The sequence below is a fragment of the Macaca nemestrina genome, chromosome 7 (genome assembly GCF_043159975.1).
Source record: "Macaca nemestrina isolate mMacNem1 chromosome 7, mMacNem.hap1, whole genome shotgun sequence".
Classification (NCBI taxonomy): domain Eukaryota; kingdom Metazoa; phylum Chordata; class Mammalia; order Primates; family Cercopithecidae; genus Macaca; species Macaca nemestrina.
Genome location: NC_092131.1, coordinates 84,745,569 through 84,769,034, shown reverse-complemented (window position 1 = coordinate 84,769,034; position 23,466 = coordinate 84,745,569). Strand labels below are relative to the sequence as shown.

At 53.5% G+C, this 23,466-nt stretch overlaps 2 protein-coding genes across 9 annotated transcripts in view; one reads left to right on the top strand and one right to left on the bottom strand.

The window, feature by feature from the left end:
• Window positions 1–340: 340 nt before the first annotated feature.
• LOC105499590 (thiamine triphosphatase) overlaps window positions 341–23,466 on the top strand; it is a 47,203-nt gene continuing 24,077 nt past the window's right edge. The window contains exons 1-3 of one of the 2 annotated variants that reach the window (XM_011772245.2): window positions 341–405; window positions 747–864; window positions 1,768–1,948. In XM_011772245.2, coding sequence (XP_011770547.1) covers window positions 1,825–1,948 — 124 coding nt within the window. In that variant the 5' untranslated portion in view covers window positions 341–405; window positions 747–864; window positions 1,768–1,824. Of the gene's footprint in view, window positions 406–746; window positions 865–1,767; window positions 1,949–1,976; window positions 3,393–23,466 lie in introns of those variants that run through there. The other variant, XM_011772248.3, reaches the window with a different exon arrangement.
• The window catches only part of LOC105499589 (zinc finger homeobox 2), a 31,941-nt gene continuing 16,125 nt past the window's right edge, over window positions 7,651–23,466 (bottom strand). For 3 of the 7 annotated variants that reach the window (XM_071100427.1, XM_024786977.2, XM_071100426.1), the window contains 9 exons: window positions 20,459–22,548; window positions 19,742–20,259; window positions 18,653–18,893; window positions 17,315–17,389; window positions 16,888–16,946; window positions 14,764–14,964; window positions 14,026–14,152; window positions 10,391–13,864; window positions 7,653–10,130 (listed from right to left, as the gene is read on the bottom strand). In XM_071100427.1, coding sequence (XP_070956528.1) covers window positions 9,151–10,130; window positions 10,391–13,864; window positions 14,026–14,152; window positions 14,764–14,964; window positions 16,888–16,946; window positions 17,315–17,389; window positions 18,653–18,893; window positions 19,742–20,259; window positions 20,459–22,499 — 7,716 coding nt within the window. In that variant the 5' untranslated portion in view covers window positions 22,500–22,548 and the 3' untranslated portion in view covers window positions 7,653–9,150. Of the gene's footprint in view, window positions 10,131–10,390; window positions 13,865–14,025; window positions 14,153–14,763; window positions 14,965–16,887; window positions 16,947–17,314; window positions 17,390–18,652; window positions 18,894–19,741; window positions 20,260–20,458; window positions 22,750–23,466 lie in introns of those variants that run through there. The other 4 variants (XM_024786974.2, XM_071100425.1, XM_071100429.1 and 1 more) reach the window with 3 other exon arrangements.

Below are 23,466 nucleotides of genomic sequence, written 5' to 3'. Positions count from 1 at the left end.
GAAACAACCACAGGCGCAGAGAGAAGAGAGCTCTCCCGATACCCACCTCACCCCACCCCCACCCCACCCCAGCCACCCCTCCTCCCTGGCATGGGATTCATGGGCACCAGCTGAGGACGGGGTCCCCTCCCTCTGCCTGCCATAAATATTGGTACCGAGGACCCAGACTCAGAAGGATAGGACATTCCCAAAGAAAAGAGTTTTTATTTTAAGTTGCTCTAAAATATATATGTGTGTGTGTGTGTGTGTGTATATGCATATATGCATGTATGTATATATGTATATATGAATATATATATATATATATTTTAAATTGCACCCGTTCTGGTGTGAGGGCGAAGGCGAGTGAAAGAAGGTGACTGAGCCAGGAGGAGAGCACAGATGGCTTGGTGGTGGTATGGTGTGGTGAGTTGTGGGGAGGAAAAGAGGGGGGTCTGGGAGAGGTTGGGGGTGGGCGGAATGAGGACCCTGTTTTCCTCTTTTCGTTTTGCTGTGGGTGAAGGAGAGAGAGAGAAAGAGGGAAAGTGGGTGGGGAGAGAAGCGAGACAGATGGCAGAGTGGAGAGGCGGCAGCCAGTGCCGGCACTGCCCAGCCTGGGCGGACCCAGCTCCCTCCGCCTGCCAGCTCTCCAAATGCCACCCTTCCCCCATCCTCCCCTCTCCCCATCCCCCCAGCTTGGCACTGATCTCGGGGAGAGAGAGGGAGGGAGGCTGGGCAAAGAGCATCTGTTCCCTCCATTCTCCCAGCTCCATCGGCTGCCAACCTAGGGCCATCGTCTGCCTCCATCACCCCTCCGCCCGCCCGCCTACCCACCCAATCCCAAATGGGTGCTGGATCAGGTGCTGAATCTGGCTGCCTCCTCGGGTACCAGTCACTGTGCATTGCTGTGTGTCTGCCACCGCTGCCTGGCACTCATGGGGCCGTGTGTGTGTGTATGTGTATGTGCGCACTTGTACGTGTACGCATAAGCGTGTGCTGTATGTGAGCCTCCTGGGCATGGGTGGGGGTTGGCATTGCGGTTGCCAATCTAGTGTCCAACCAGAAGGACAGAGGGATGGAGTGGAAGAAGGAGGGGAGAGGCTTGGGGTCTGGGAGGGGAGAAGCGGGGGCACGAGTTGCTTCATGCTGCCTGCTTACAGGCATTGGCATTGCAGCTGCCACCCTTGTGCCCACGGAGATGGGAGGAGGCGAGTGGAGGGCGCAGCAGCAGGAGTCCTGTGCTCTGGGAGGAAGGCTTTGTACATGGGAGCTGTTGGCATCATATCTGTCAGGCCAGTGCCCAGAACTGGGGCAATGGAGACTAGGGGATCCAGGAAGCAGGGAGAAGGGGCAGGAATGTGTTTCTGACGTTGCTGTCCCTCTAGAAGCTCAGCTCTGAAAAATGGTTGGAGTATGAGGTGATTAGTGCTCTTCCAGCTTGAGAAAGTAAAGTGATGGAGAGAGTAGCCAGGGAAGTGCCAAGAAACAGTCAACGAGCCAGGGAGGAGGGATTGTGCCACCGTACCCAGGGAGAACTTGTTGGGGCTGGCAATCTGGCTCTTTGTCAGAGTATTGAAGGAGACAGCAAGGGGACCAGATGTGAGGTGGGTGGGTACTGGCACTGCCCATGGCACCTGGCACAGGCTCTGGCATTGTGTGGAACAGGGGAGGGCGACAGTGCCTCTTGCCAATCTGGTTGAGAGGGCAATGGTGCCAGGAGTGAGAAGGAAGGAGGTGAAACATTTCGGGAGGTGGGGTGTTTGGGAGACCAGAGTTTTTTCCTGCCAGGTCCTCCTTCCCCTTCCCTCTTAGGCATGGGGAGTGGAGCAACAGACGGAGAGTGGCATGAGGACACAAAGGAGGAAGCACACCATTGCCAAGACCTCAAGGAAGAAGGATGGAAAGCACTGGCAGTCCTGCCTGGCCCCCAGCCAGTTCCCTGCTGAAGATGGCCAAATCCCCTTGCCTGGTCTGTATATGCGACTTTTGCTGGGGTGGAAGGAGGGAAGGGCTGACTTGCTGAGCTGGGCTCTAGAATGGGAAGGGTACCTTTCTGCAGATCCCATTTGGACTCTCCACTTGAACAAGTGAGGTGTCTGATTTTCCTCTTTGGTACCTTCCTCTCCTCCCCCTCCCTTCGCCTCATCCCCATTTCATCTTTCATCACCACCTGGGTCCTACTGCTTGGCACCCAACCAACTGGATGCCGCCACGTTTGGCAGTGCTGCACTGGCACGTGAACAGTGTCTCAGATCCTGGCACTGCGGCAAACCCAAAGCCACCAAACATGCTCATGATGGCACTTGGTGGCAGTCAGGGAGAGGGGGCTGTGCACATAGCGGTGCCAGGCATTGGATGGAGCTCTGTGTAGGGAACTGGCATGAGAGGATGCCCTTAACAACTGGGCTGAGTCAGCACTCCCTCGTCAATCTCAGCTCTGCCTTCCTCCCAACTAGATATCCACCTCCCTCCTACCGTTACTGCCCCCAAGAAAGGGATTTAGATGGTATCATACTGAGTGTTTGAGCACCATGCAAAAGGAAACGAGCACAGAGGGACAGGCTATAGCACAGGCTGTAGACACACCCAAGGCTCCAGGCCAGTAGACCATACATATCCTTGGACAACAAGAACAGAAAAATAAAACCCTAGGAGGGCTAAAGGAGGTGGAGAGAGGGACACCAGCTGTGTTGTTACCAGGATGGCACAAGAAGAGATTGGAAGGCAAGTAGGAAGGAATGACCCTCAGACTTTGCTCTTGGGTGATGGGGTGGTTTGTACCTATGCATATTTCATTCTGCCTTGTACCTTGTGATTTGCTGAGCTGTGGTTGAGATGAACTGGTTCTTTCTCCCTTGTTAAAAGGTCCATATTCAATAATAGTCCTAGGAAGATGGAAAGGTGCTCTAGGCCTAGAGAGGTAGACAGGTGTTAGGAAGACAAAGGGACTTGTCCTTCCAGAAAGACTATGCAAGGCACCCAGTTAGAGTTGGATAGATTTCCATATCTTTGAAATCCACCCCAAGAAGGGAGATGGGATCAGCAATGATCCCTGGTAGAGGGGGAGGCCCCTAGGAGGAGAATCCCCAGCAACTGTGGTGATACAGACTAGCCCTCACATAACTAGACCTTGGGCCCCCAATCTGAAAGAATTTCAAGTAGCTTTGGCTTTCCTAATGACTGGGCAGATCTTCAGATCTGGAAGATTTGACTGTGGGTGATGTGGAAGGGAGGCTGGGTGGCTCTGGGAGATAGGACCTGCCCAGAGGTAGGAGTAAAGTCCATGCTGGGCTGAGCTGCTCAGGGCTGGGGAAGTTCTGATTTCAGCATCTCTGGAAGTGTATGGCCACTTCAGAAGAAGCAAGGTGTTTTCCACAGCAGAGAAGAAAGCAGGGAGACACTCAGCCAAAGTGGTGAGTGGACAATGTTTATATCTTTTCTCCTGTTCAAGAACAGCCAACGCAAGCAGAAGACCATGGTCAATTTCCAGTATGTTGGCGGTGGGGGTGGGGGTGATGTCAGAGTGATGAAGTCGGCAAATCTGAGGTTATGATAAGCCCTGGTGTGGTAGCTCCTAGGGTAGCAGGGTTGGTCCCTGGGTGCTGAAAAGATGGGGGCAGGTCACAGATATGGTGTTAAGCTCTCTAGGTCAGTGGTTCTCAAACTTCAGAGGGCATAGAATCTCTTCAGGAGTTTCTGATTCAGTTAGTCTTAGGTGTGGTCCGGGAATATGCACTTTACATAAGCACTCATGTTGCAAGTGCACACTTGAAACATTGAGAAACACTGTTCTGAGAGATGGCAGTCACCTTTAGGGTGGTTGATCCAATCAGGGTTTCCCTTGCCTTTTGCATCTGTCTTCCCCAAACTTACTCATGTCTTTATGCTAACATGTTTGGGGATATGTGTGTTGTGGGGTGTGTGTATGCATTTTGAGTGGGAGCAGTAGGAGGAAAAGGAAAGATTGTGAGGTTGAATCCAGCAAATGTAACTTGTTAGAACAATGATCCTCATTGGCAGTAGTTACCACAGAAGAATCCTTTAGGGAACACTTTCAAAATTCACTCTTCCTTCACCCCCCAGATTCTGATGACTGGCTGCCCGTGGGTTTCTGAAACCTCATCATTGAGAATCACTAGCTTAGGAACATTGCCAAGAGATTATTCTCTGTGGTCAAGTCAAAATTGTGTAGATTATGTGGCTAGGTACAAGATGGGTCCTGGAGGCAGGCCTGGGTTCTGGGTAATGGAAGTAGGGATCTACAGAGTACAACTCAGCCTACTGCTGATACTCAGCAAATGGCAGAGGATGCTGTTGTTTGAGCACTTGGTGGAGACATCTGGAAATGAGCACCGCATGGGTCATTCTTCATGTCCAATTGAGAAGACTTAGTGCAGGGTTTGGTATGAGGGAGGACTTGTAGATATGGGACTGTGCTGAGCCCCTGCTGATTACTGGTTGCAATGTCTTAGCCATTGTTTGTGTAAGAATATGTGTGTAGTTGGGTGGGATTATGAGTCAACCTCGGGTGCTGCATCACCTTTCCCCCTCTTCTTGGACAGGTTCAGCTTGCTCTGGTCTACCTATACTCAACCTGCTTCCCCATTAGCTTCTGGCCAGACTTCTTTCCATGGCTGTGGAATTGCAAGAAATACCATACTCAGACTACTGACAGAGAATAATGACATTTACCCCTTGTCTGTGCTTTGTGTGAGGGCTGTCTGGGTCCTGTATATCAAGGAGCATCACTGGGTGGTCACACAATTGCAATTTTATGTTCTTCCCATAACGTGTAGTTTCTCTCAAGAGGAATTGCCTTCATGATTACTTCCTATCTTTCCCCAAACTTGGTGGGCCATGGTCTAGGTCTTCTGCAAATGTCTTCTCTCAAATTTGCCTTCGTCTGATCTTTTTATAATGTATCTGAGCTATAATCCTGTAGACCCTGAGGCTGGGTCTATGGACTTGTAGCAAGAGCTTTCTCAGTATAAAGGCATTTCTTCCCAACTCAGTCTTCTAGAAATGACGCTTTCATGGCTTATAAGTTTCTGACTGGTTGCTTCTGAGAGAAATGGTCCCCCAATACCTGGCCATTCACCAAAGTTTACCCTGTGTTTCATGGTGATATCACATGAGTTTTCCCAAAAGTTTCCTCCTAATTTGCCTCCTACATATCTCTTCCCTGATGTCCAGAATAATTTAAGGTCCTCTCCCCATAGGGTTTTTTGTTTGCTTTTTGTGACTGTGAGGAGGGGAGCAGACCCCCCAACCATGTGCGTGCCCTCGCTGCTGCCATCCCCCCGTCACCTCTTGACTGCCAGCAACGGCTGGGTATGGGCCCAGTGCCCATCCATTTTCAGGGCTAGTTGATTTGGCGGGTGAGTTGTTACACACTCCTTAGCAGATCCTCTCCCCATATGTTAATACTCAACATTTGGTCACTTTTCCTCTTACTGGTTACTTTTTCCTCTCACTTTCTGTGTTTATAAGTTTTTTTCTACCTACTTTTGTGTGAGGAAAATTAGCATGTGTTGGAGGGTGTTTCTGCTTATGGGAGTATAGGTCATAGGTCTTGGGGTATGTCCCTTGTACTTATACATATGCCCATGGGGCCCCATCCTTGCTGGCACTGGTGTGTTTCTCTGCAGCCCCCTCCGCTGGGGTCTGCTGCTGTTTCTGAGGGTGTGTTTGTTTCACTGGTATAGTTATATACATGGAGCTCTGTATTTCAGATTTACGTATCTTTCCAGGGATGAATGACTGTCTTAAGACAGATCATGGTGGTGGAGATTTGGAGAATCAGTGATCTGGTCTATAAGCCCTGAAAGTGGTTAAGAAACAAGTACAAAGAATTAAGCAGATGGGTGCTATTATGCCTGGAATAAAAGGCTTGCTCTTTTGCCCCCCAAATTCCAGGGTTCCAGGTAAGTACAGTTACTTAGCATCAGCTCATATGTACTGTTGGGACTGCACACGGTATTGCCAGGCCAGGGTATTGGGTGTAAAAGAACATGTTGCGTGACAAGAGGACGGGGGATTTCTGGTTACATCAACTCTTGGTGAAAACACTCATAGTTCAAACTAAAGCCAACCTACCCTGGCTGTAAATTCTTTTTTTTTTTTTTTTTTTTTTTTTGAGACGGAGTCTTGCTCTGTCGCCCAGGCTGGAGTGCAGTGGCCAGATCTCAGCTCACTGCAAGCTCCGCCTCCTGGGTTCACGCCATTCTCCTGCCTCAGCCTCCCGAGTAGCTGGGACTACAGGCGCCGGCCACCTCGCCCGGCTAGTTTTTTGTATTTTTTAGTAGAGACGGGGTTTCACTGTGTTAGGCAGGATGATCTCGATCTCCTGACGTTGTGATCCACCCGTCTCGGCCTCCCAAAGTGCTGGGATTACAGGCTTGAGCCACCACGCCCGGCCTGTAAATTCTTAAGATACAGGACACCACACCTCTAACCATTCCATGCCAGGTGTTTGTCGATGATTTCTTTAAAACGTTTCCTTTTTCTCGTTTTTGTTCTAAATTGTTTTTGGTTTCCAACTTTTATACACAAGTCACATTCCCAGAAAGCACAAGTGGAAAATCTTCTTTCCTCAGATACATGCTGCTAAGAAAATAGTTTTATACACAGAATTTCAACAGGAGAGAGAAAAGGACAGGGAGGGAAGAGTACCAGAGAGGCAGGGAAAGAAAGGTGGCAGTGAGCGCAAGACCCAGGTGGCCAGTTTCTCTCCTGTTGCCTAGATTTGTGACTGGCATTTTTGGTATCAGAAATTGGGGTGGAATTACAAAACTAACTCCACCTAATTTGCTGTTAGTTAGAAAACTAACTCCACCCCACCCCTAGTTTGTTAGAGTTGGAGTATTTTAGAGGTAAATGGGAGAGGAAGTGAGACTCACGGAATATATGGGGGCTACTGACTGAGCTGAATTTTCTCTCCCCTCCCATCCTGTCCACATGTAAGACACTGCTTCAGTATTAACATGTTCACAGAGTGATGTGACTGATAGAGCAGAAAACCTAAATCCCAGGGCTGGGCGAATTTGTATGAGAATATGAAATGGATAATGATAAAGCAACAGTCTGAAGGGGAGAGAGGATGGAAGGAGAACACCTTGAAAGAGAAGTGGTCTTAGGTACAAGAGTAGTAGGAAAAACTATCTGGAGGACATGGGAATTTTGCAGACTTTTCTTTGCTAAAAGAAAACATGGACTTCTCTACTCCACACTAGCTGGGCTTTAGGATTGCCAGAATGATCACCTGATGGCTATAGAAACCATTTGCTTAGGGGTAGGGAACATTCTTCTAGGTTCTGTTGGTTCCCTTGGTGATAACACCCTATCAAAGATTGACCTGTGCTTCAGTCATCTCCTTGCCCACCCCATCCCCTCAATTCCTATCAGCTCTAGACCCCCATGAGTGTCATGGACGGATCCTGACTCCCTTGGGAATGCTTCCAACAGCTGCTGCTTAATGGAGGAGCTGGGCTGGGCTGGACTGGAGGGAGCAGGAGCAAGGGCAGAGGACAAGGGGGAAGAAAAGGAGATTGGGGGGAAGGGAACAAGGGATCCAGCAAAGGTGGGCCTCTAGGGAGGGCAATAGGATTAGGAGTTTGTGAAAAAAGTAAATGCAAGGAAAAGGTAGGAGATGAAAGAAAGGCAGATCTCAGATTCAGAAATTAAATACCCCCCTCACCCCTTTCTTCCTGGGACTGCCAAGATACTTTTGGTGACACTGATGACACTGACTTTTCTAACTCATAGCTGGAAATGAAGGGCTATTACCTGTCCTAATAAATACCCAATTCAGGGAACTGGGACATGTCTCTCCCCAGAGTTCAGGCTCTTCTCCCTATATTGCCAGCTCCCACCTCTGAGACTGGGCATAGCCAGGGGAAGGTTGCACTGACTTCAGTCCTTCGAGGACCACCAGACCCGTAGCACGGAACTAAAGCTGTTTGATCTTCCAAAGATGAGGTGGTTTAAAGAAACCCTTAAACCGGGGGGTAGGGGTGGGACAGGGAGTAGGGAGTGACACAAATAGGAAAAAAACACTTGTTTGATGGGAGAGTTTTCTTTTTTTTTTTCTGTATTTTCCAAGTTTATGTTTTTCTTTAGTTCATTCCTCTGGTCTCCATTTCTCTCTTTTGTGTGCGTGTGCACGCACTGTCTCTCGCTCTCGTTTTTTTGGTTGTGTTTCAGTTTTTTTTTTTTTAAATAACTTTGGATTTGCCGTTGGTGGGCAGTGCCTGTCCCTGGAGGCTGGACCCTTATGTGGCAGGGCTAGGACAAGGGGCGGGCCCACGGCTGCTGAGAGGATCTCTGTGTTTAAAGCCTTTGAGAATAAGTTACTGCAGTTCCCAGGGTGCCGGGTAGGGATTGGCAGAGGGGTTTCTGGTGGCAGCATCCCCTAGAGTCCAGGCCGCAGGGGCTCCCCTGTCAGGCAAGAAGAGGGTTAGGAGGGAGAGGGTAGGGAGAGTAAACCAGAAGCACTTCTCCCATGCCAGCCTCCAGTTTGGTTAGAGTTTTGTGGGCTCCCTGCCCATCCCAGGCTCCAACTTTGGGAGCCAACTGAGCATTTGGAAAGAGTTTGTGAGCAGTATGGTGCTCTAGACAAAGGGTTAGGAAGGAGAAGAGGGGGTGGCAAGTTTGTTTTCCTTCCCCCTTCTTGGCCTTGGGCTTTCTTTTTCGTTTCTTCTTTTTCTTCTTTTTATCTTCTTTTTCAAAATTTTTTGGTGTTTTCTCAGTGGAACATCATGGGATAACGTGTGTGTGTGCATGTATGTGTATGCATTTATGGGGATGAGGAGCTGGGAATTCAGTGAGGAAAAGGAAGATAGAACCAAGGATATATTTTGTGTGTGGTAGGCAGACATGTATGAATAATCAGGGTGCCAAGATGGGTGTATGTGTCTGTGAAGATGGGCAAGGGCTACATCTGCAAGGAGCTGAGGATGAGGATCAGTGTGTGTGTCTGTGGGGATTGGGAGGAGGCAGGACTCTGCTGGAGGTGGGGTGTGTGGTGCCCACTGAGGGTGGGAACTGAATAGTTCCCGTGAGGTGGGCGGGGCCAGGGGGTGGGGTGAGGGATTTGAGCTCCCACCAAACACCCCTTGGGGTACAAGAGGGAACCCTGAGGCCCTCCCCTCTTCCCCATCTTGGTTTATCTGTTTATAAAGCTAGAAGTGTAGAGGTAGTAGTAGTTTTTGGGTTGGAGTCCGTGTGAGGTAATCTTGCTTCCTCTTTGGCAAAAGCCACAGCAGCCGAGGCAGCAGTGGCGGCGTTGGTGATGGAGATGGGTGGGCCCCCTTGAGGTGGGGCTGCCTTGCGCCTGTGGGCCGAGGAGCGCAGGTGGGAGGCCAGGGCTTCACGCCCACTCAGCAGCACCTCACATGCCAGGCAGTGGTAGGTGCAGATGGGCACCCGCAATGGGGGTGGCATGGAGCCCCCAGAGCCCCGCCCAAAGAAGCAGAAGGATCTCTGGTGGGCAGTAGCTGGGGCCTCCCCGTCAAATGCCATCTTGCACTGGCGGCAAAGGTAGCGATGAGTTACATCCACGGTGGAGATGCCAGTGCTGCCTGTCAGCAGCTCATCAACCTCACCAGCCTCCCCCTCCCCTGGAGTGGGCAGTTCAGGAGGCTTTGGAGGTGCTGTGACTGTGGGCTCAGGGGGCTGAGGTGGCGGCTGGAGGAGGGCATTCGGTAGCAGCCCAATGAGGGTCTGAGGTATCACGGGGTTCATGGGAAATAGCCCCTTCTTCATGCCGTAGAGCTGTTGGAAGTAGGCTCCCTGTAGCTGGGGACCAAAGACAGCTGGCGGTGCTGTTCCCCCAGCAGGGGGCAATGGAAAGGGCAGGAACTGACCCCCTAACAGGGCTGGGACAGTGGTCTTCAATGCTTTGAGGTTCTTGAGGGCATCATTGGAGGAGCTGGTGGGGGCTGCAATTGGCTTTCGCTCACTGGAGACCTTGTCCCCCAAGGGCTCAGTAGGAGGGCCCGGGACAGGGTCAGTGGTGCCTGCTGTGGAGGTGTTGATTTGGTCGGGCACGGGTCTCTGAGGTAAGGGGCGGCCTGGGCCAGCAGTCTGGACCACTGTGGTGGTAGGCAGGACCGAAGTGGCGAGGCTGAGGAGGCCTGAGGAGGCTGCTGGGCCTAGGAAGATGAAAGGAAGGATGAAGGATTAGCCATCTCCTGTCCCATCATTCTTTCTGCCATAGGCCATCTCCAGCCACACACACCCATTCCCAGCACCGGATTCCATGCCCCTTCCCTCCCTTCTTTCCCCCAAGAGCCTGACACAAAGGAGGGCCACAGGAGATTGGACATGGGAAGAATCAGGAAGGAAAAGGAAGGGCATGTCATTAGAGGGGGATGTTCTCTGAAGTCCAGCTCCTCCCAGCCTCCCTACTCACCTGAATTGAAAGGAGCTAAGTTGCCCAGCGGGGGCTGAGCCAGAGCTGGACCAGACAAGAGGACCGGGGCCAGGCGAGGCAAGGTTGGGGCAGCCCCAAGGGGCACGGAGGCAGGTGTGGTCGCAGGTGGGGCCTTGGGAGCTGGGGGAGCCTCAGGTGCCGGGGCCAAGTCGTAGCACTTGCTTTCACTCTTCAGCTGGGCTCGGACTGCCTCCTTGAGCTTGGCCAGGTGCTGACGGGAAAAGAGATGGCCTCGGCAGGAGACATAGAAATCATACTTGACATCACAATAGGGGCAGTCAGTGCGCTGGGCTGCTAAGGGGCCCTCACTGCTGCCTCCAGTGCTCCCAGCGGCTGCCCCCTGTAGTTTGGCCTTCTTTTCCTTGGCACGAGCATTCTGGAACCAGACCTGGATGACTCTCTTGGGCAGCCCAATCTCCTCTCCCAGAACCTCACACTCCTGCATGGTAGGGGTGCGGTAAGCTTCATAGCAGGCTTTCATGATCTTCAGCTGCAGGCTGCTCATCTGGGTCCTGTAGCGCCGCTGCCCCATTCCGTCTGGAACACCAGTCCCACCTCCAGGTCCCCCACTGGTCCCTCCAGCCCCAGGGGATTCTGGTTCAGCTAGGCTGGAAGCAGATGAATCACTCAGATCTCCTGCAGACAGACTGCAAGCCTCACTCTCTGGAGAAGCTTTAGGTGGTTCCTCCGGGCCCTCTTCCTCACTGGGTGGAGGGGGAGGTGGGAGAGGTAGAGGTGGCTCTGGTGTTGGGGTGGTGGCCTCTTTCCCAGGTGGTAGGAAAGGCAGGGGCCCAGAAGCAAGGGTGGCAGTGGGGTAGGGAAAAGCAGGTGCTTCCCTCTTTGGGGCCTCCCTTCCAGTGCCATCATCTACCTTGCCTAATAAGAGGTTGAACTTGGGCAAGGATGCAGGGGTGGCTGTGGCAGGCGGTTTCACTGCTGGACTAGGCACTCCCCCAGGGGTGCTTCGAAACTGGCCTTTCCTCTCCCGGGCCCTGGTATTCTGGAACCAGACCTGTACCACTCGCTTTTTGAGCCCCACCTCCTCGGAGATGCAGTCGAGCATCTTGCGTGTTGGGTTGGAATCCTGCATGTACCAACGGTACAGGATCTCAAGCTGCTCAGGCAAGATGGTGGTACGCAGGCGCTTGTCCCTGGGGGGCTCGCCCTCCCCTCCTCCCCCTGCTTCACTGCCTGTGGGGGACAAGCTGCCATCCTCATGCTTCCGTTTGAGAGGTGGCCCTGGCATTGGTGAGGTGGCTGCCACCAGGGGGTTTCTTTCCCCAAACACCAGCAAGGGCAGATCTAGGAGTTGGGGAGGAGCACTGGGCTGCAGAGATGGCAGGAAATGTAGTCGGCGGTGACTGGTCAGGAGGTCCTGACTGGAGAAAGAAATGGCACACTGGTCACAGGTGTGGGCTGGGGAAGGTGATGGAGTAGCCTTCTCTTCAGACTCTTTGCCTCCTGCCTTTGTTGCCTCTGCTTGGCTCAGCTCCTCCCCATCTGGAGGCTCTGGTAATGGACCCTCAGGCCCTGCAGGGGGTTCAAGGCCCTGTTCCTCCTCTACTTCTTCTTCCACCTCTTCCTCCTCTTCCCCTCTCTCTGCCTCTTCCTCCTCCTCTTCAGGGGTCTGGTCATCATAGCACTTCTTGAGGTGGCGCACCAACTCAAAAACACAGGAGAAAATGGCGTGGCAACGCCTGCAGCCGGAGGCTCCCCCAGTGCCTCCTCCGGTTGGCATGGACCCACCCTCACAGGCATTTTTGCGTGCTTTCTGGCGGGCATTCTGGAACCACACCACCACCACACGGCTAGCGAGACCCAACAGACTTGCGAGTCGCTCCACCTCTCCGTCTTTGGGGTAGGCACTAGTCTCAAAGAAAGACTGCAGGGCTTGGGTCTGGAACTCTGTGAACTTGGTTCTGGAGAACCGGCGGCCGGCAGGCACCAGGGGAGGAAGATTCCCTCTGGAGCTTTCTTCCTCCTCTATGGGCCAGTGTCCCCCTGCTTGACTTCGCTCTTCAGGGGCATGGGTCCCCCCTGCCTCAGGCTCTGGGACCAGGAAGGGTGGGCCCAGATGGGGAGCAGGTGAATCCAGAGACCCATCAGGAGGTTTGGGGGGCTCTGCAAGGGGCGGGTATAGGCTGTCATAGCTCTTTCGAAACTGAGCAGCATAACGGCTCAGAGCTTCAAAGGGCAGAAAGCGGCGGTGGACATGTTCCTCATGTGTCTTGAGGATAAGCATATTGGAGAAGAGTTTCCCACAGGCCCCACAGGCCAGCTTGTCCCCACCCCCGAGGGCCTCAGGTGGGGGTGGGGTAGGGGGAGGGGGCGCAGCTTGCTTCCCTTCATTGTACTGGATCACCAGCTCAAAGCCAAAGTTTTCTAGAAGGGCTTTGGCTGCAGTGCGGGCAGCCTCGTTGGGCAATGGGTGGGGGGGTGAGGAAGGCCCTGCCTCATTGCCCTCTTTGGCCATGGGGGGCCGCTCCCACTCCCGCTCAGCCAGCTCAGCCTTGGGAGGTGGGGGTGGAGGAGGAGGGGTGGCAGCTGGCAGGGACAGCACAGGTGCAGGCCCAGCTAGTGTCAGCTTGGGCCCCACCTTGAGATCATGGAGGTAGAAGGGCAGGAGCAGCTGCTGCTGCTGGAGCTTAAGCAGTGATTCGGGCACCAGAGGGAAGGGGGGCAGGACTGGTGGGGTGAAGAGAGGGGCTGGGAATCGATGCAGGTCCAAGGGAGGTGGGGGAGGGGACAGGAAAGGCAATCCAGATATGAAGCCACTGGGGTCAGGGCCCTTCTTCTCAGTGCCCACCTCCCCCTCTGTCTCGCCTTCCTTGGGCTCTTCTTGGCTGCGTTCTGGCCCTTCAATCTTGGAATCAGTCTTGGTTCCCCGAGAGCGAGTCTGATGCAGAACTGACCGCATATGGATCTCCAGGGTGGAGCTCTGGTTGTAGGAGACTCGGCAGACTGTGCACTTAAAGGGCTTGTCTGTGGCAGCAGTGGTGGTAGGTGGGGCACCAGCCTCTCCCCGGGCAGGGGCAGAGGGGTCAATGGCAGCCTTCTTCATCTTATGCAGGTGGGAGACAGAATTATAATGAACCAATAGAATATTCTTCTGGGTGAAGGACTCCTTACACACAGTGCACTTATAGGGCCGGGCAGGGTCCAGAAACTTGTCCAGGGCAAAGTTGGTGGTTTTCCGATAGGTCAGAGGGTGGCGAGAGTCAGCTGGAGCTGGCTCTGCAGAGCGGAGCTCCCCAGTGGTCCCCTCTTCCTCCTCAGCCATGGTAGGCGGAGGAGCTATGTCTTCAGCTTGCGCATCAGGCTGAGAGACTGGAGATGGGGCTGGAGAAGGGGGTTGACCAGGACTTCCCAAGGGTTTGTCTGGGGCCTCAACTGAGGCCAAGGGAGGCTCAGGAAGAGGATCTGGACTGGCTTCTGGGGTCAGGTTAGGGCCTTCTAGGGGAGAGAGAAGAAGGTACAATAAGCAGGGAACTTCGTTTAAGCCAGACCCCACCCACTCAATACCAGGGCAGTTGACCTTGGCCTCAGTCATCTTCAGATGGCCCACGGAGTCCCCTTTCCTGGTACCTTGGGAGGTTTGCTGTTCCATTCCCTACCTGCTGTCTGGTCTCTGCTGGGTGTAGGCTCTGGCCCATGAGTTGGGGGTTCTTGGCCATCGTCCAGAGGGCTTAATGTGGGTCCAGACAGCACTTTGGTTGTAAATGTCATTTCTACAGTTGTAGCCTGCAATGGGAAAAAGCCTAGTGGCTTCACCACTACCCGCCACTGCCCCTACGCCACTCCTGACCCATCTGCCCTACACCTGTACCTGTGCCGAGATCCCTTTCCACAGATCCAGCCTCCTGTCTGGACAAACCTCCCACCTAATTGCTGCTTTTGCTACAGATGAGAGAGCCTGGGCTGCTGCCTCTCTTATCTGGCTTCTTTCCCCAAGCCGGAAGTCATCGTTCTGGCAGGCTGGTGCCTGCTGTTCAGCAACTCTTCTCAGGACTTAATGGAAGTGAAACAGAAGCCGAGTTTTCTCATCTCTGAGTAGAGGCAGCTAGACAAGCTCAGTTCTGAGTCTCCCTCTCTAAAATCCAACTTCAAACCCATGAAATGCTACCTTTGTCACCAACACATGCACTTGCCTGAATACTCCTGCCTCTTCCTCCCCTCCTGGACGGCCCTAACAAGACCTTGTCAGACCATCCTCAGCCAGCCAACACATGCACTTGCCTGAATGTTCCGTGCCCCCAACACACGCACTTGCCTGAATACCCCTGCCTCTTCCTCCCCTCCTGCATAGCCATAATAAGGCCTCGTTGGACCATCCTCACCCAGCCTGTACTCACTACAAGCAGCAGCTTCTCAACGCACTCGGGCACCACGTTGTGAAGGTGGCTAAGGTGGAAGTGCAGGGCAGGCCGGCCCACCAGCTGTTCCTGGCACAGTGGGCATCTGTACTTGGGCTGCACCGCATGCTGGGAGAGTGTATGAGCCCTCACCTGGCTGGACTCTGGGCTCAGGAAGCTGCAGTATGGACAGCAGTATACCTGGAGGGTACATATGGGCAGTGGAGGAAGTGTCAGGGAAGGATAGGATCCATCATCACATAGTCCTTTGGATGCAGCACTGGCACCTACTCCGTTTTTTTTTTTTTTTTTTTCCGAGATGGAGTATGGCTCTGTCACCCAGGCCAGAGTGCAGTGGCATGATCTCGGCTCACTGCAACATCCGCCTTCCAGGTTCAAGCAATTCTCCTGCCCTTAGCCTCCCGAGCAGCTGGGATTACAGGCGTGTGCCACCATGCCCAGCTAATTTTTGTATTTTTTTAGTAGAGACAGGGTTTTGCCACATTGGCCAGGCTGGTCTTGAACTCCTGACCCCAGGTGATCTACTCGTCTTGGCTTCTCAAAGTGCTGGGATTATAGGCGTGAGCCACCACGATTGGCCTCTCACTCCTAATTTAAGAGGAACTAGCCAGATAGGAACTAGCCAGCCTCCAGCCACTGTCCTGAGAGCTGGCTCCTCCCCACTTTCCCTTGGACTGGGACAAAGGCCTAGCTTAGGCCGCTACCTTGTACTTCTTCTTTGTTTGGCCCTCTTCCACCATCCTGATTTCTCTGCCTTTCTTTGGTGTGTCTTTCCCAGTCTTTGCTGCCTGCCTCAACTCTCCAGCTAACAGATGGCTCTGTACCTACTGCCCCCACCTTGGGTTTAGTTTTCTTTTCTTATCTATCCTATCCTGCCTGTGTCTTCTCTGTGAAATGGTTCCATTTCCTCTGGGCATTTTCTGGACCCAGAGGCTCCTTGTCCCTGCCCACTCTGCCTCTGTGAACTGTCACCTGAAGAGGGGCCCTACCTGTCTGCTCAGAAGCCAGCTCATCCTCCCTCAGGCTCAGCAGCTCCCACCTTATTTTCCATCTTTCTTTTTCCTTCTTCTTTTTCCTAATGTGAATAAACACCACAGCTTCCCGAGTGGCCCAGGAAAATTCTGGCCCGGCCCTCTCAGCACATTCTTAGCCACACTTCCAGAGGGGTGAGGCTGCCAGAGGCTCTACCATCACCTGACTGCCAGACCTGCCCAGCCTGCATCCAGGCTGGCACCAGTGGCACAGGCCTGTGTGTCAGGGAGTGGATGACCATAAAGGAAGGGGATCTGGATGCTCATCTTAATGCGCCTAGCCCCCGGAGCAGACATCTGGAAGAGGTCTGTTGATGGGAGCCGGAGTTAGGAAGAAAAGATGCTGAGGACATAAGGCATTACTTCAGCTTGCAGTGATGCAGTAACACTGCGTATTGCAATAACAATAAATGTTACATATTGCGGTCCAGTTTGGAGAGCTGTGAGGCACAGGATGGCATCTCAAACCTGAGGCTGGGAATCCCCTTAGAACCAACTTTCAGGCCACAGAGCTGCCATTCCTGGGTGCTGCCTAGGTCTGAGTCCTGGGGATTTAGAGATTTGTGGCACATGCTGTCAGCGTGAATCATTTGGTTGGTGCCTCTACCCTTAGGAAGGGGGTGCCAGGACAGTTCCATCCAGGCTCAGGGCGTTTTGTAGGGTAGGAACACTGGTGTCTTGTTGTCTTTCTGCTCCGGAGGGATAAAGAGCTGGGCAGTAGCTGGTTGTTTGCTTTTGCCTTTCTCTTTTCATTTCTTTACTGCTTTCCTCCCCTGCTTCCAGCATGTACCCCCACTCTTTCCTACTCTCAGCACAATTCCTTTATTCATCTTTCCCTCAAGTTCCTGCTGTCTCCCTCCTATCATCTCCCTCTGTGCTTGACCCTGCTGGGCCAGCTCTGCCCCTCAAAGTGCTGAACATGTGGAACTGGACCTGGGTGGAATTTCTTAACTGTGCTATTCTGAGTGAAATAAGTCAAAGCATGACAAAATTAGGTCTGCCTTAGAATATGAGCAGATCTCAGTAAAGCCAGGCCCCCACTTCAGCTCTTCCCAGTTACCCCAGTTCTGACCGTGGTCTGGTTGGCACTGTCTCTGGAAGGGCCAGTCTTGTTTTCTGTCTCTTCTGAAGCTGAGGATGAAAGAAGAGGAGATTAAGGAACCCTGAGAGCCCTCAAGATGATTTGTAGCAGACAGCTTCCAGGGTAGGGAGTTGGGCACTAGGGAAAGGGCAGGAAACTCAGTAGATAGGTGAGGCTTGGCAAGGGCTGACTCCGGGTCAGTAGGATGGTCAGGTCTGAGTTCTCAAAAAGGGCAGAAGTGCCTAGCCTCTTGTGGCTCAGCCTCCCTTCCCCCTGATGAGCCCTTTCTTTAATCAGTTTTGCTCCTTGAGCACAGACATTGCTGGGCTCCTGGATTACTGCAAGGTCCCATGAGCATCTCAGAATGTAGGAGGTACTGGGGGGAAGGGAGGGAAAACAGACCAGAAGAACAACTCACCCAATTGTTCTGTCTTGTTCTGGGCATCTTTCTCAGGGGTAGGTGGCTCAGCTAAGGGGGTGACAGGAGCCTTCCCTGTGTAGGATGGGGGAGAGTCAGCTTAAAGAGGGGTGGCATCAGGGAATGGAGGACATAGGGCAGAGGAAGCAGGACAAGCAGCCAGTCAATGAAGGAGAAAATGGATGGATCAATCAGCAGGCAGGAGAGTATGAGAAGCCAACAAGAAACATCCACACAGAAGACAGAGGGAAAATTACAGTATTAGAACTGGTAGGGCCTAAGAGATCATTTTATGAGAGTCCAGCTCCTATCCTTTTATAGAAGTCCAGCAGTAGACAGCAGAAACAAGATCAAACTCAGCTCCCTGTCTTAACTGACCCAGGAAGTGGGAAGCCCCAGAAATGTAGTGGGAGGGGCACTGAAGAAGGAAGCCTCAGTTGAATGGAAGCAGCTGCTGCAGTGAGCAGGAAGTGGCAGGTCTAGCTGGAAGAGGAGATTACCACTCAAGTAAGAATTGACAGATGTGTAGGAATTTATTTTCGGTGGCAGCCTAATTAAAGTGTTAAAGTTCCTTAACTCCATTCAGCCCTGCGCCAGGATCGTTAGCTATTGATCTGGGCCCCTCCGGCACTTAACTCCAGCCAGCATATTGGCAATTCAATTAGCACCAGTCAATGCTGCGTGTTCCTGGCTCCTGCTGCCCATGCCCTCGCCCTTGCCCACCACTGGCTCTACAAAGCCCGATGCCCATGCCCACCTCTGGCAGCGCCTTCCAGGCTCTTCTCCTGCACCCTGTGGATCAATGGTGCCTGGATGGCTGTTCCCGGCCTCTGCTGGTACAACCTCAACTGCCTAAGGGTGACTCTAAGCCCAGCCCTAGGGCTGAAGACCTCCTAGGAGACAGGAAGAGGCTGGGAAGCTTGTCAGGGGCCTGTTCTCATCCCTGCTGCCTTTGGATCATGCCCACAGCTCCTATCTCCTTCCAAGATGCGCGGGCCCAGCACAAAACAGGTTATCTCTCCTTCCTGCCCAGCTCCAGCCTGCCACCCTTCAGCATTACTAGGACAGTAGTCACTACTCAGAATCACTAGGTGGTTCCTTTTCACCCCCTCCCAGCAAAGCCGCTGCCCTTCTTTGCCCTTCTACTCAAGGTAGCCTCCATGGTGCCTGACATGCTCATTCTGTCTTATCCCTTCACAGCTTCTTCCCATTTGCTATAGGTGGCCCACAGGCCCACTTCTCAAACTTCCTTGTATCCCTAATTCTGCAGCCCCCGTGCTCCCCACATCCTGCTGCCCTCCCTGCCCAGCTCTTATTCTCCAGTCCCCTCTTCCTCACCGGGAGTCCGGAGCTGTCCGTGGCTGAAGCTTAGGATGCTCTGAAGAGCTGCGAGTCCTTCCTCAGCAGCTGGGCCATTCTGTAGCAGCTGCAGACGCCTCTGGGCCTGGGCATCACGGTGGGCAGGTGCGCGCAGGTGTTGCAGCACAGCCAAGCGGGAGGGTGTCTCCCACGCACACAACAGGCAGTGGTATAGCCCCAGCTCTGCCCCTGCCTCTGCTCCCTCCATTTCCAGCAGAAACTAGAATCATGGGAAGATCCTGGCTCAGACCCAGAAGGGACATGCCAGATCTCAGGGGACTTTCTTTTTTTTTTTTCCCAGAGAGTCTTGCCCTGTTGCCCAGGCTGGAATGCAATGGCACAATCTCTGCTCACTGCAACCTCTGCCTCCCGGGTTCAGTGATTCTCATGCCTCAGCCTCCCAAGTAGCTGGGATTACAGGCATGGGCACCACACCCAGCTAATTTTTGTATTTTTAGTAGAGATGAGGGTTCACCATGTTGGCCAGGCTGATCTTGAACTCCTGACTTCAAGTGATTCTCCTGCCTCAGCCTCCCAAAGTGCCAGGACTACAGGTGTGAGGCACCACACGTAGCCTCAGGGGACTTCTTGCCTCCCCTAAGGGAGACTGACTAGCAGCAGCCCCCTCCCCACCCCTCACTTCCTCCTCCTGAACCCCCCCGCCTTTCCCTCCTATGACCACCTACTTATTATTGCTTGCTCTCCCCAACCCTTTCTCTTTCTCCTACCACTCCTGGACTCCCTCCCAGCATGCAAATGGAGTCTGGTTCCATCCTCTTGAACCTCTGGTGACATGACAAACTGAGCTGACACCACCCCTCCCTCCAGGGCCAAACACTAGAACAGCTGAATAAAGTCTGTTTCACTTGTCAGAGTCTGCTCTTCTTTGGTCTCTTTCTCCATATCTGTCACTTTGTTACCCTGGTACATACTTTGTTACGTGTTGCATACTTTCCTTTTTCTCCATTTGTCACCCAGGGTTTTCCTATCACTTTCTTATTCTGCATCTCCTCCCTCCGTCCCCATTCCCTTCTCCTCTTCCGATGGCCCTTTTTGACCCAGCCTCACCTTGTATATTTGGCTGTTTTCTTCGTGGGCTGCACCCCTGGCATGCAGCTGCATCTTCTCCTTGCTGTTGGACTCAAAGTCACAGATGTTGCAGCGCAGGTGCAGCGGAGAGACAGACCCATAAGGAGCCCCATCTCCCAGGGACACTGGGGAAGGGGTGCCCATGGCCCCACCCCCCTCCCGCAGGTGGGCTGCCAGCTGGTACTTCTGAGCATGTTTGTCAGTCTTGAGGTGGAGTTGGAAGTTGGCCTTGAGCTGGGTGCCATAGCAGCAAAGCTTGCAGCGGTGGGTGTCACCAGCCACCTCCTTCCATTCAGCTTCCGGGAGGCTCCGGCCTATGCTGCAGTGGTAGAGCAGCAGCTCCAGGTTGTCTGTGCTGAAGACCTGGCACACTAGGCAGCGAAACACCTTCAGGGACGGGCTATCATCTGGGGGTGGTGAGGTGGGCAGGCTGTCGGATGAGGAACCCAGAAGCTGACTTGGAGGCAGGTGGGCGTCAGGGGATAGGCTTCCAGGGGCTAGAGGACAGAGACAGATTAGTGGCCCAAGAAAGAAATGGGGCAGGTGGGTTCACTATGTGGGGAGGTGGGTTAATGAGTAGGATAGTGCTCAGAGGGACTTACGGTTACCTAAGTTGGGAGTTGGTCCTTGGGAGAAAGCAAGGAGTAGAGTTTGGCCCTGGGGAGGAGAGAAGAGGGAAGAAGCACAGAAGCTTACCGGGTGTGGGGAACTTGCGGGCAGGTGCTCCAAGGTGGTGGAAACCATTGAGAAGCAGCTGGGCTTCCAGGGGCTTGTCTGGCCTCAGCCCTGGGCCAGGCAAGGGAGTCTGAGGCTGCCCTAGGGCCTGGGGCCCAAAGTACTGGAAGAGTTCAGGGTGGGTAGTGGGGGTAGCGCCTGGTGGGGGAGGAGGGCCTGGCCCCATCAATCCAGGTGGCAGGCCCAGCGGCAGCCCCTGGTGCAGCATTAGGACATTCTGCATGTGCTTCTCAGAGGTCATATGGATGCGCAGGTTGCGGGAGATGTTCGTCTCGTAGCTGCACACCTTGCACTGCCAGGATGATTTGGTCTTAGGCTCTTTGTCTCCCGCGGAGGGTGTGAGTGATGCCTCTGGTGGACTTCCCTGCCCACCAGGGCCCGCCTGGAAGCCCTGCAGGTTGGCCAGGTGCTTGTCAGACTGCATATGGATGCTGAGGTTGCCTTTGGTGGTGGTAGAGTAGTTGCAGACATCGCAGCGGTAGGGTTTGTAGCCACAGTTGTAGCTCTCTCCACGAGCAAGGCGGGGGTGGGCGCCCCCAGCACTGCAGTAGCTGCAGTGACTGTTGCTCTCAGGGTGCTTCTCTCGCATGTGCACATCCAGGGTCTGCTGGTACTTGTAGTGCCAGTTGCACTTGGGACACTTGAGTGTCTTGCAGGAGTTGCGTGAGTGGAGCAGGGACATGTGGCTAGACAGGCTGAGGCCCTGGAAGGCTGCAGGGGCTGGGGTGTAGTCATCAGCTAGGCGATAGGGCTGGGGTGGGTCACTGGGGTCTTCGGGGGAGCCCACTGGGGCAGGGAGAGTGCCCCCCTCCTTGGAGGTGGGTGAGCTTTGGTTGAGTGGGGGGCAGAGCCCTCCATCCTCTTCTTGCCCCTCAGGGAACCAATCTGGCCCTGCCTCGCCTGCTGCTACTGGCGATTCTTTGGCTTGGGTTGGGCTGGGGTCCCAGGTGGCTGTGGATGGAGAGGGTGGGCTCAGGGCCATGACTTCTTCATCCAAGAGGACAAGGGCCTGGACTTCTGCCTCAGGGGGGCCATCCTCCGTCTGGGCCACATTCGCCTCCATGTTCACTGTGCTGCTATTGTCAAGGGGTATGTCGGAAGAGGGGCGAGCAGGGAGTTTTGGTTCCAGAAAGCTTATGAGGGCCTTGCAGCCTTCATCCCCCTCCTGGAGCACAGCTGGGCTATCTGACAGGCCCTGATATTGGGCAGGGGTTAACTTCACCCCATGAGACTGTGTGTGACCCATAAAGGCCTGGGGCTTGCTGAAACCCAGGCGGCACAGAAGGCAGAGCCAGAAGACTGCCACGTGGTTGACCCCGCTGTTCCCCATGGGGCCATCTTTGGGATCTCCGGGTGGATTTGGAGCCAGCTGATAGCTCCAGAAAGCTCCATGCCTTTCCTCACAGGCAGCCGGAGATGGTGCTGAGGTATCATGGGACAGAATTTGGTCAGAAGAGCTAAAGCCTTGGATTGGGTCAAAGCCATGTTGGATGTGAAGGGCAGTGAGGTGTGAAGGGGGTGGGTAGGCAAGGAAGGGAAGACTGGGCTCTTCCTTGATGCCCACCTCACCCCAGGGGAAGCCCTTTGGTAACAGGAGTTCACTGTCACCTGGTAGGGACAGCTTGGCCACTAGGTAGGCCTCACCTCCAGCTGTGAAGAATAAGTGGTTGCTCAGGTCCATGGGAGGGAGCCCTTCTTCTTCCTCCTCCTGCTCCTTGTCCTTTTCCACCCCTGGGTCATTTGGTGGGAAGTGACCACAGTCAGGCCCTTCCTGGGGCTCCCCAATCTCCTTTGGTGGGATGAGGCCACAGCCTGACTCCAGGGGCTGTCCCCCTGGCTCTGAGTACCTCATGTTCTCAGAGGTGGAGGGGGCAGCAGGGGGATCTTTGGTGACAGGATCAGAGGGGATGCTGGAGGAGGAGGTGTCCAAAGGCGGGGATGGGCCATTGTGCCCAGGGGAGGGGGTGGTACCAGTGGTAGAGGCTGAGTTAAGGGTGGCCATGGTAGACGGAGGAGTGCTGGGGGCTCATGTCAGCGTGACAACCAGTACCCTGTAGGGAGACAAGGAGAGAGCAGTGCTGTGAGGCTGCAGAGACCCCAGCTGGGCAGCTAGATCTCTTCCCTGCCCCATCCTCTTCCCTGAACACCAGACTTAGACACCCCTTTGCTAACCTGAAATTTCACTTAGTGTCTAATAGGCTTCAAAATATAATATGTCAAATATCAGAACTCTTCATTTTATTTATTTTATTTTATTTTATTAATTAAATTTTTTTTTTTTTTTTTGAGATGGAGTTTTGTTCTTGTTGCCCAGGCTGGAGTGCAATGGCGTGATCTCGGCTCACCGCAACCTCCGCCTCCTGGGTTCAAGCGATTCTCCTGCCTCAGCCTCCTAAGTAGCTGGGATTATAGGCATGCGCCACCACACCTGACTAATTTTGTAGTTTTAGTAGAGACAGGGTTTCTCCATGTTGGTCAGGCTGGTCTCTAACTCCTGACCTCAAGTGATCCGCCTGCTTCGGCCTCTCAAAGTGCTGGGATTATAGGTGTGAGCCACCGCGCCCAGCCTAGAACTCTTTATTTATCCCCTGAACCTGCTCCTCCCCATCTTTCCTATCTCAGAAGTTGGTACCAACATTTATCCAGTTGCTTAGGCTAAAAACCCAAAGTTTTATTTTGCCCTCACCCACTGGACATATCCAATTCAACAGCAACCTCTAAAACATGTCAGTCCCTCCATTTATCTCCTTCACTAACACCATCCTGGGGCCCGCTGAAATCCGGGCAGCACAGATGGCAGGCCATTATTATCTCTTTCCTGGACCAACACAACAGACACCACACTGGCCTCCCACTTCCACTACTGCCCGCTACAGTGTATTTTCTCTCCATCCAGCAGTCAGAATGGAGGCTTTAGTTCTTGCTCTATCTTTAGCACAGAAAACAATGCCTGCCACAGTCAGTGTCTT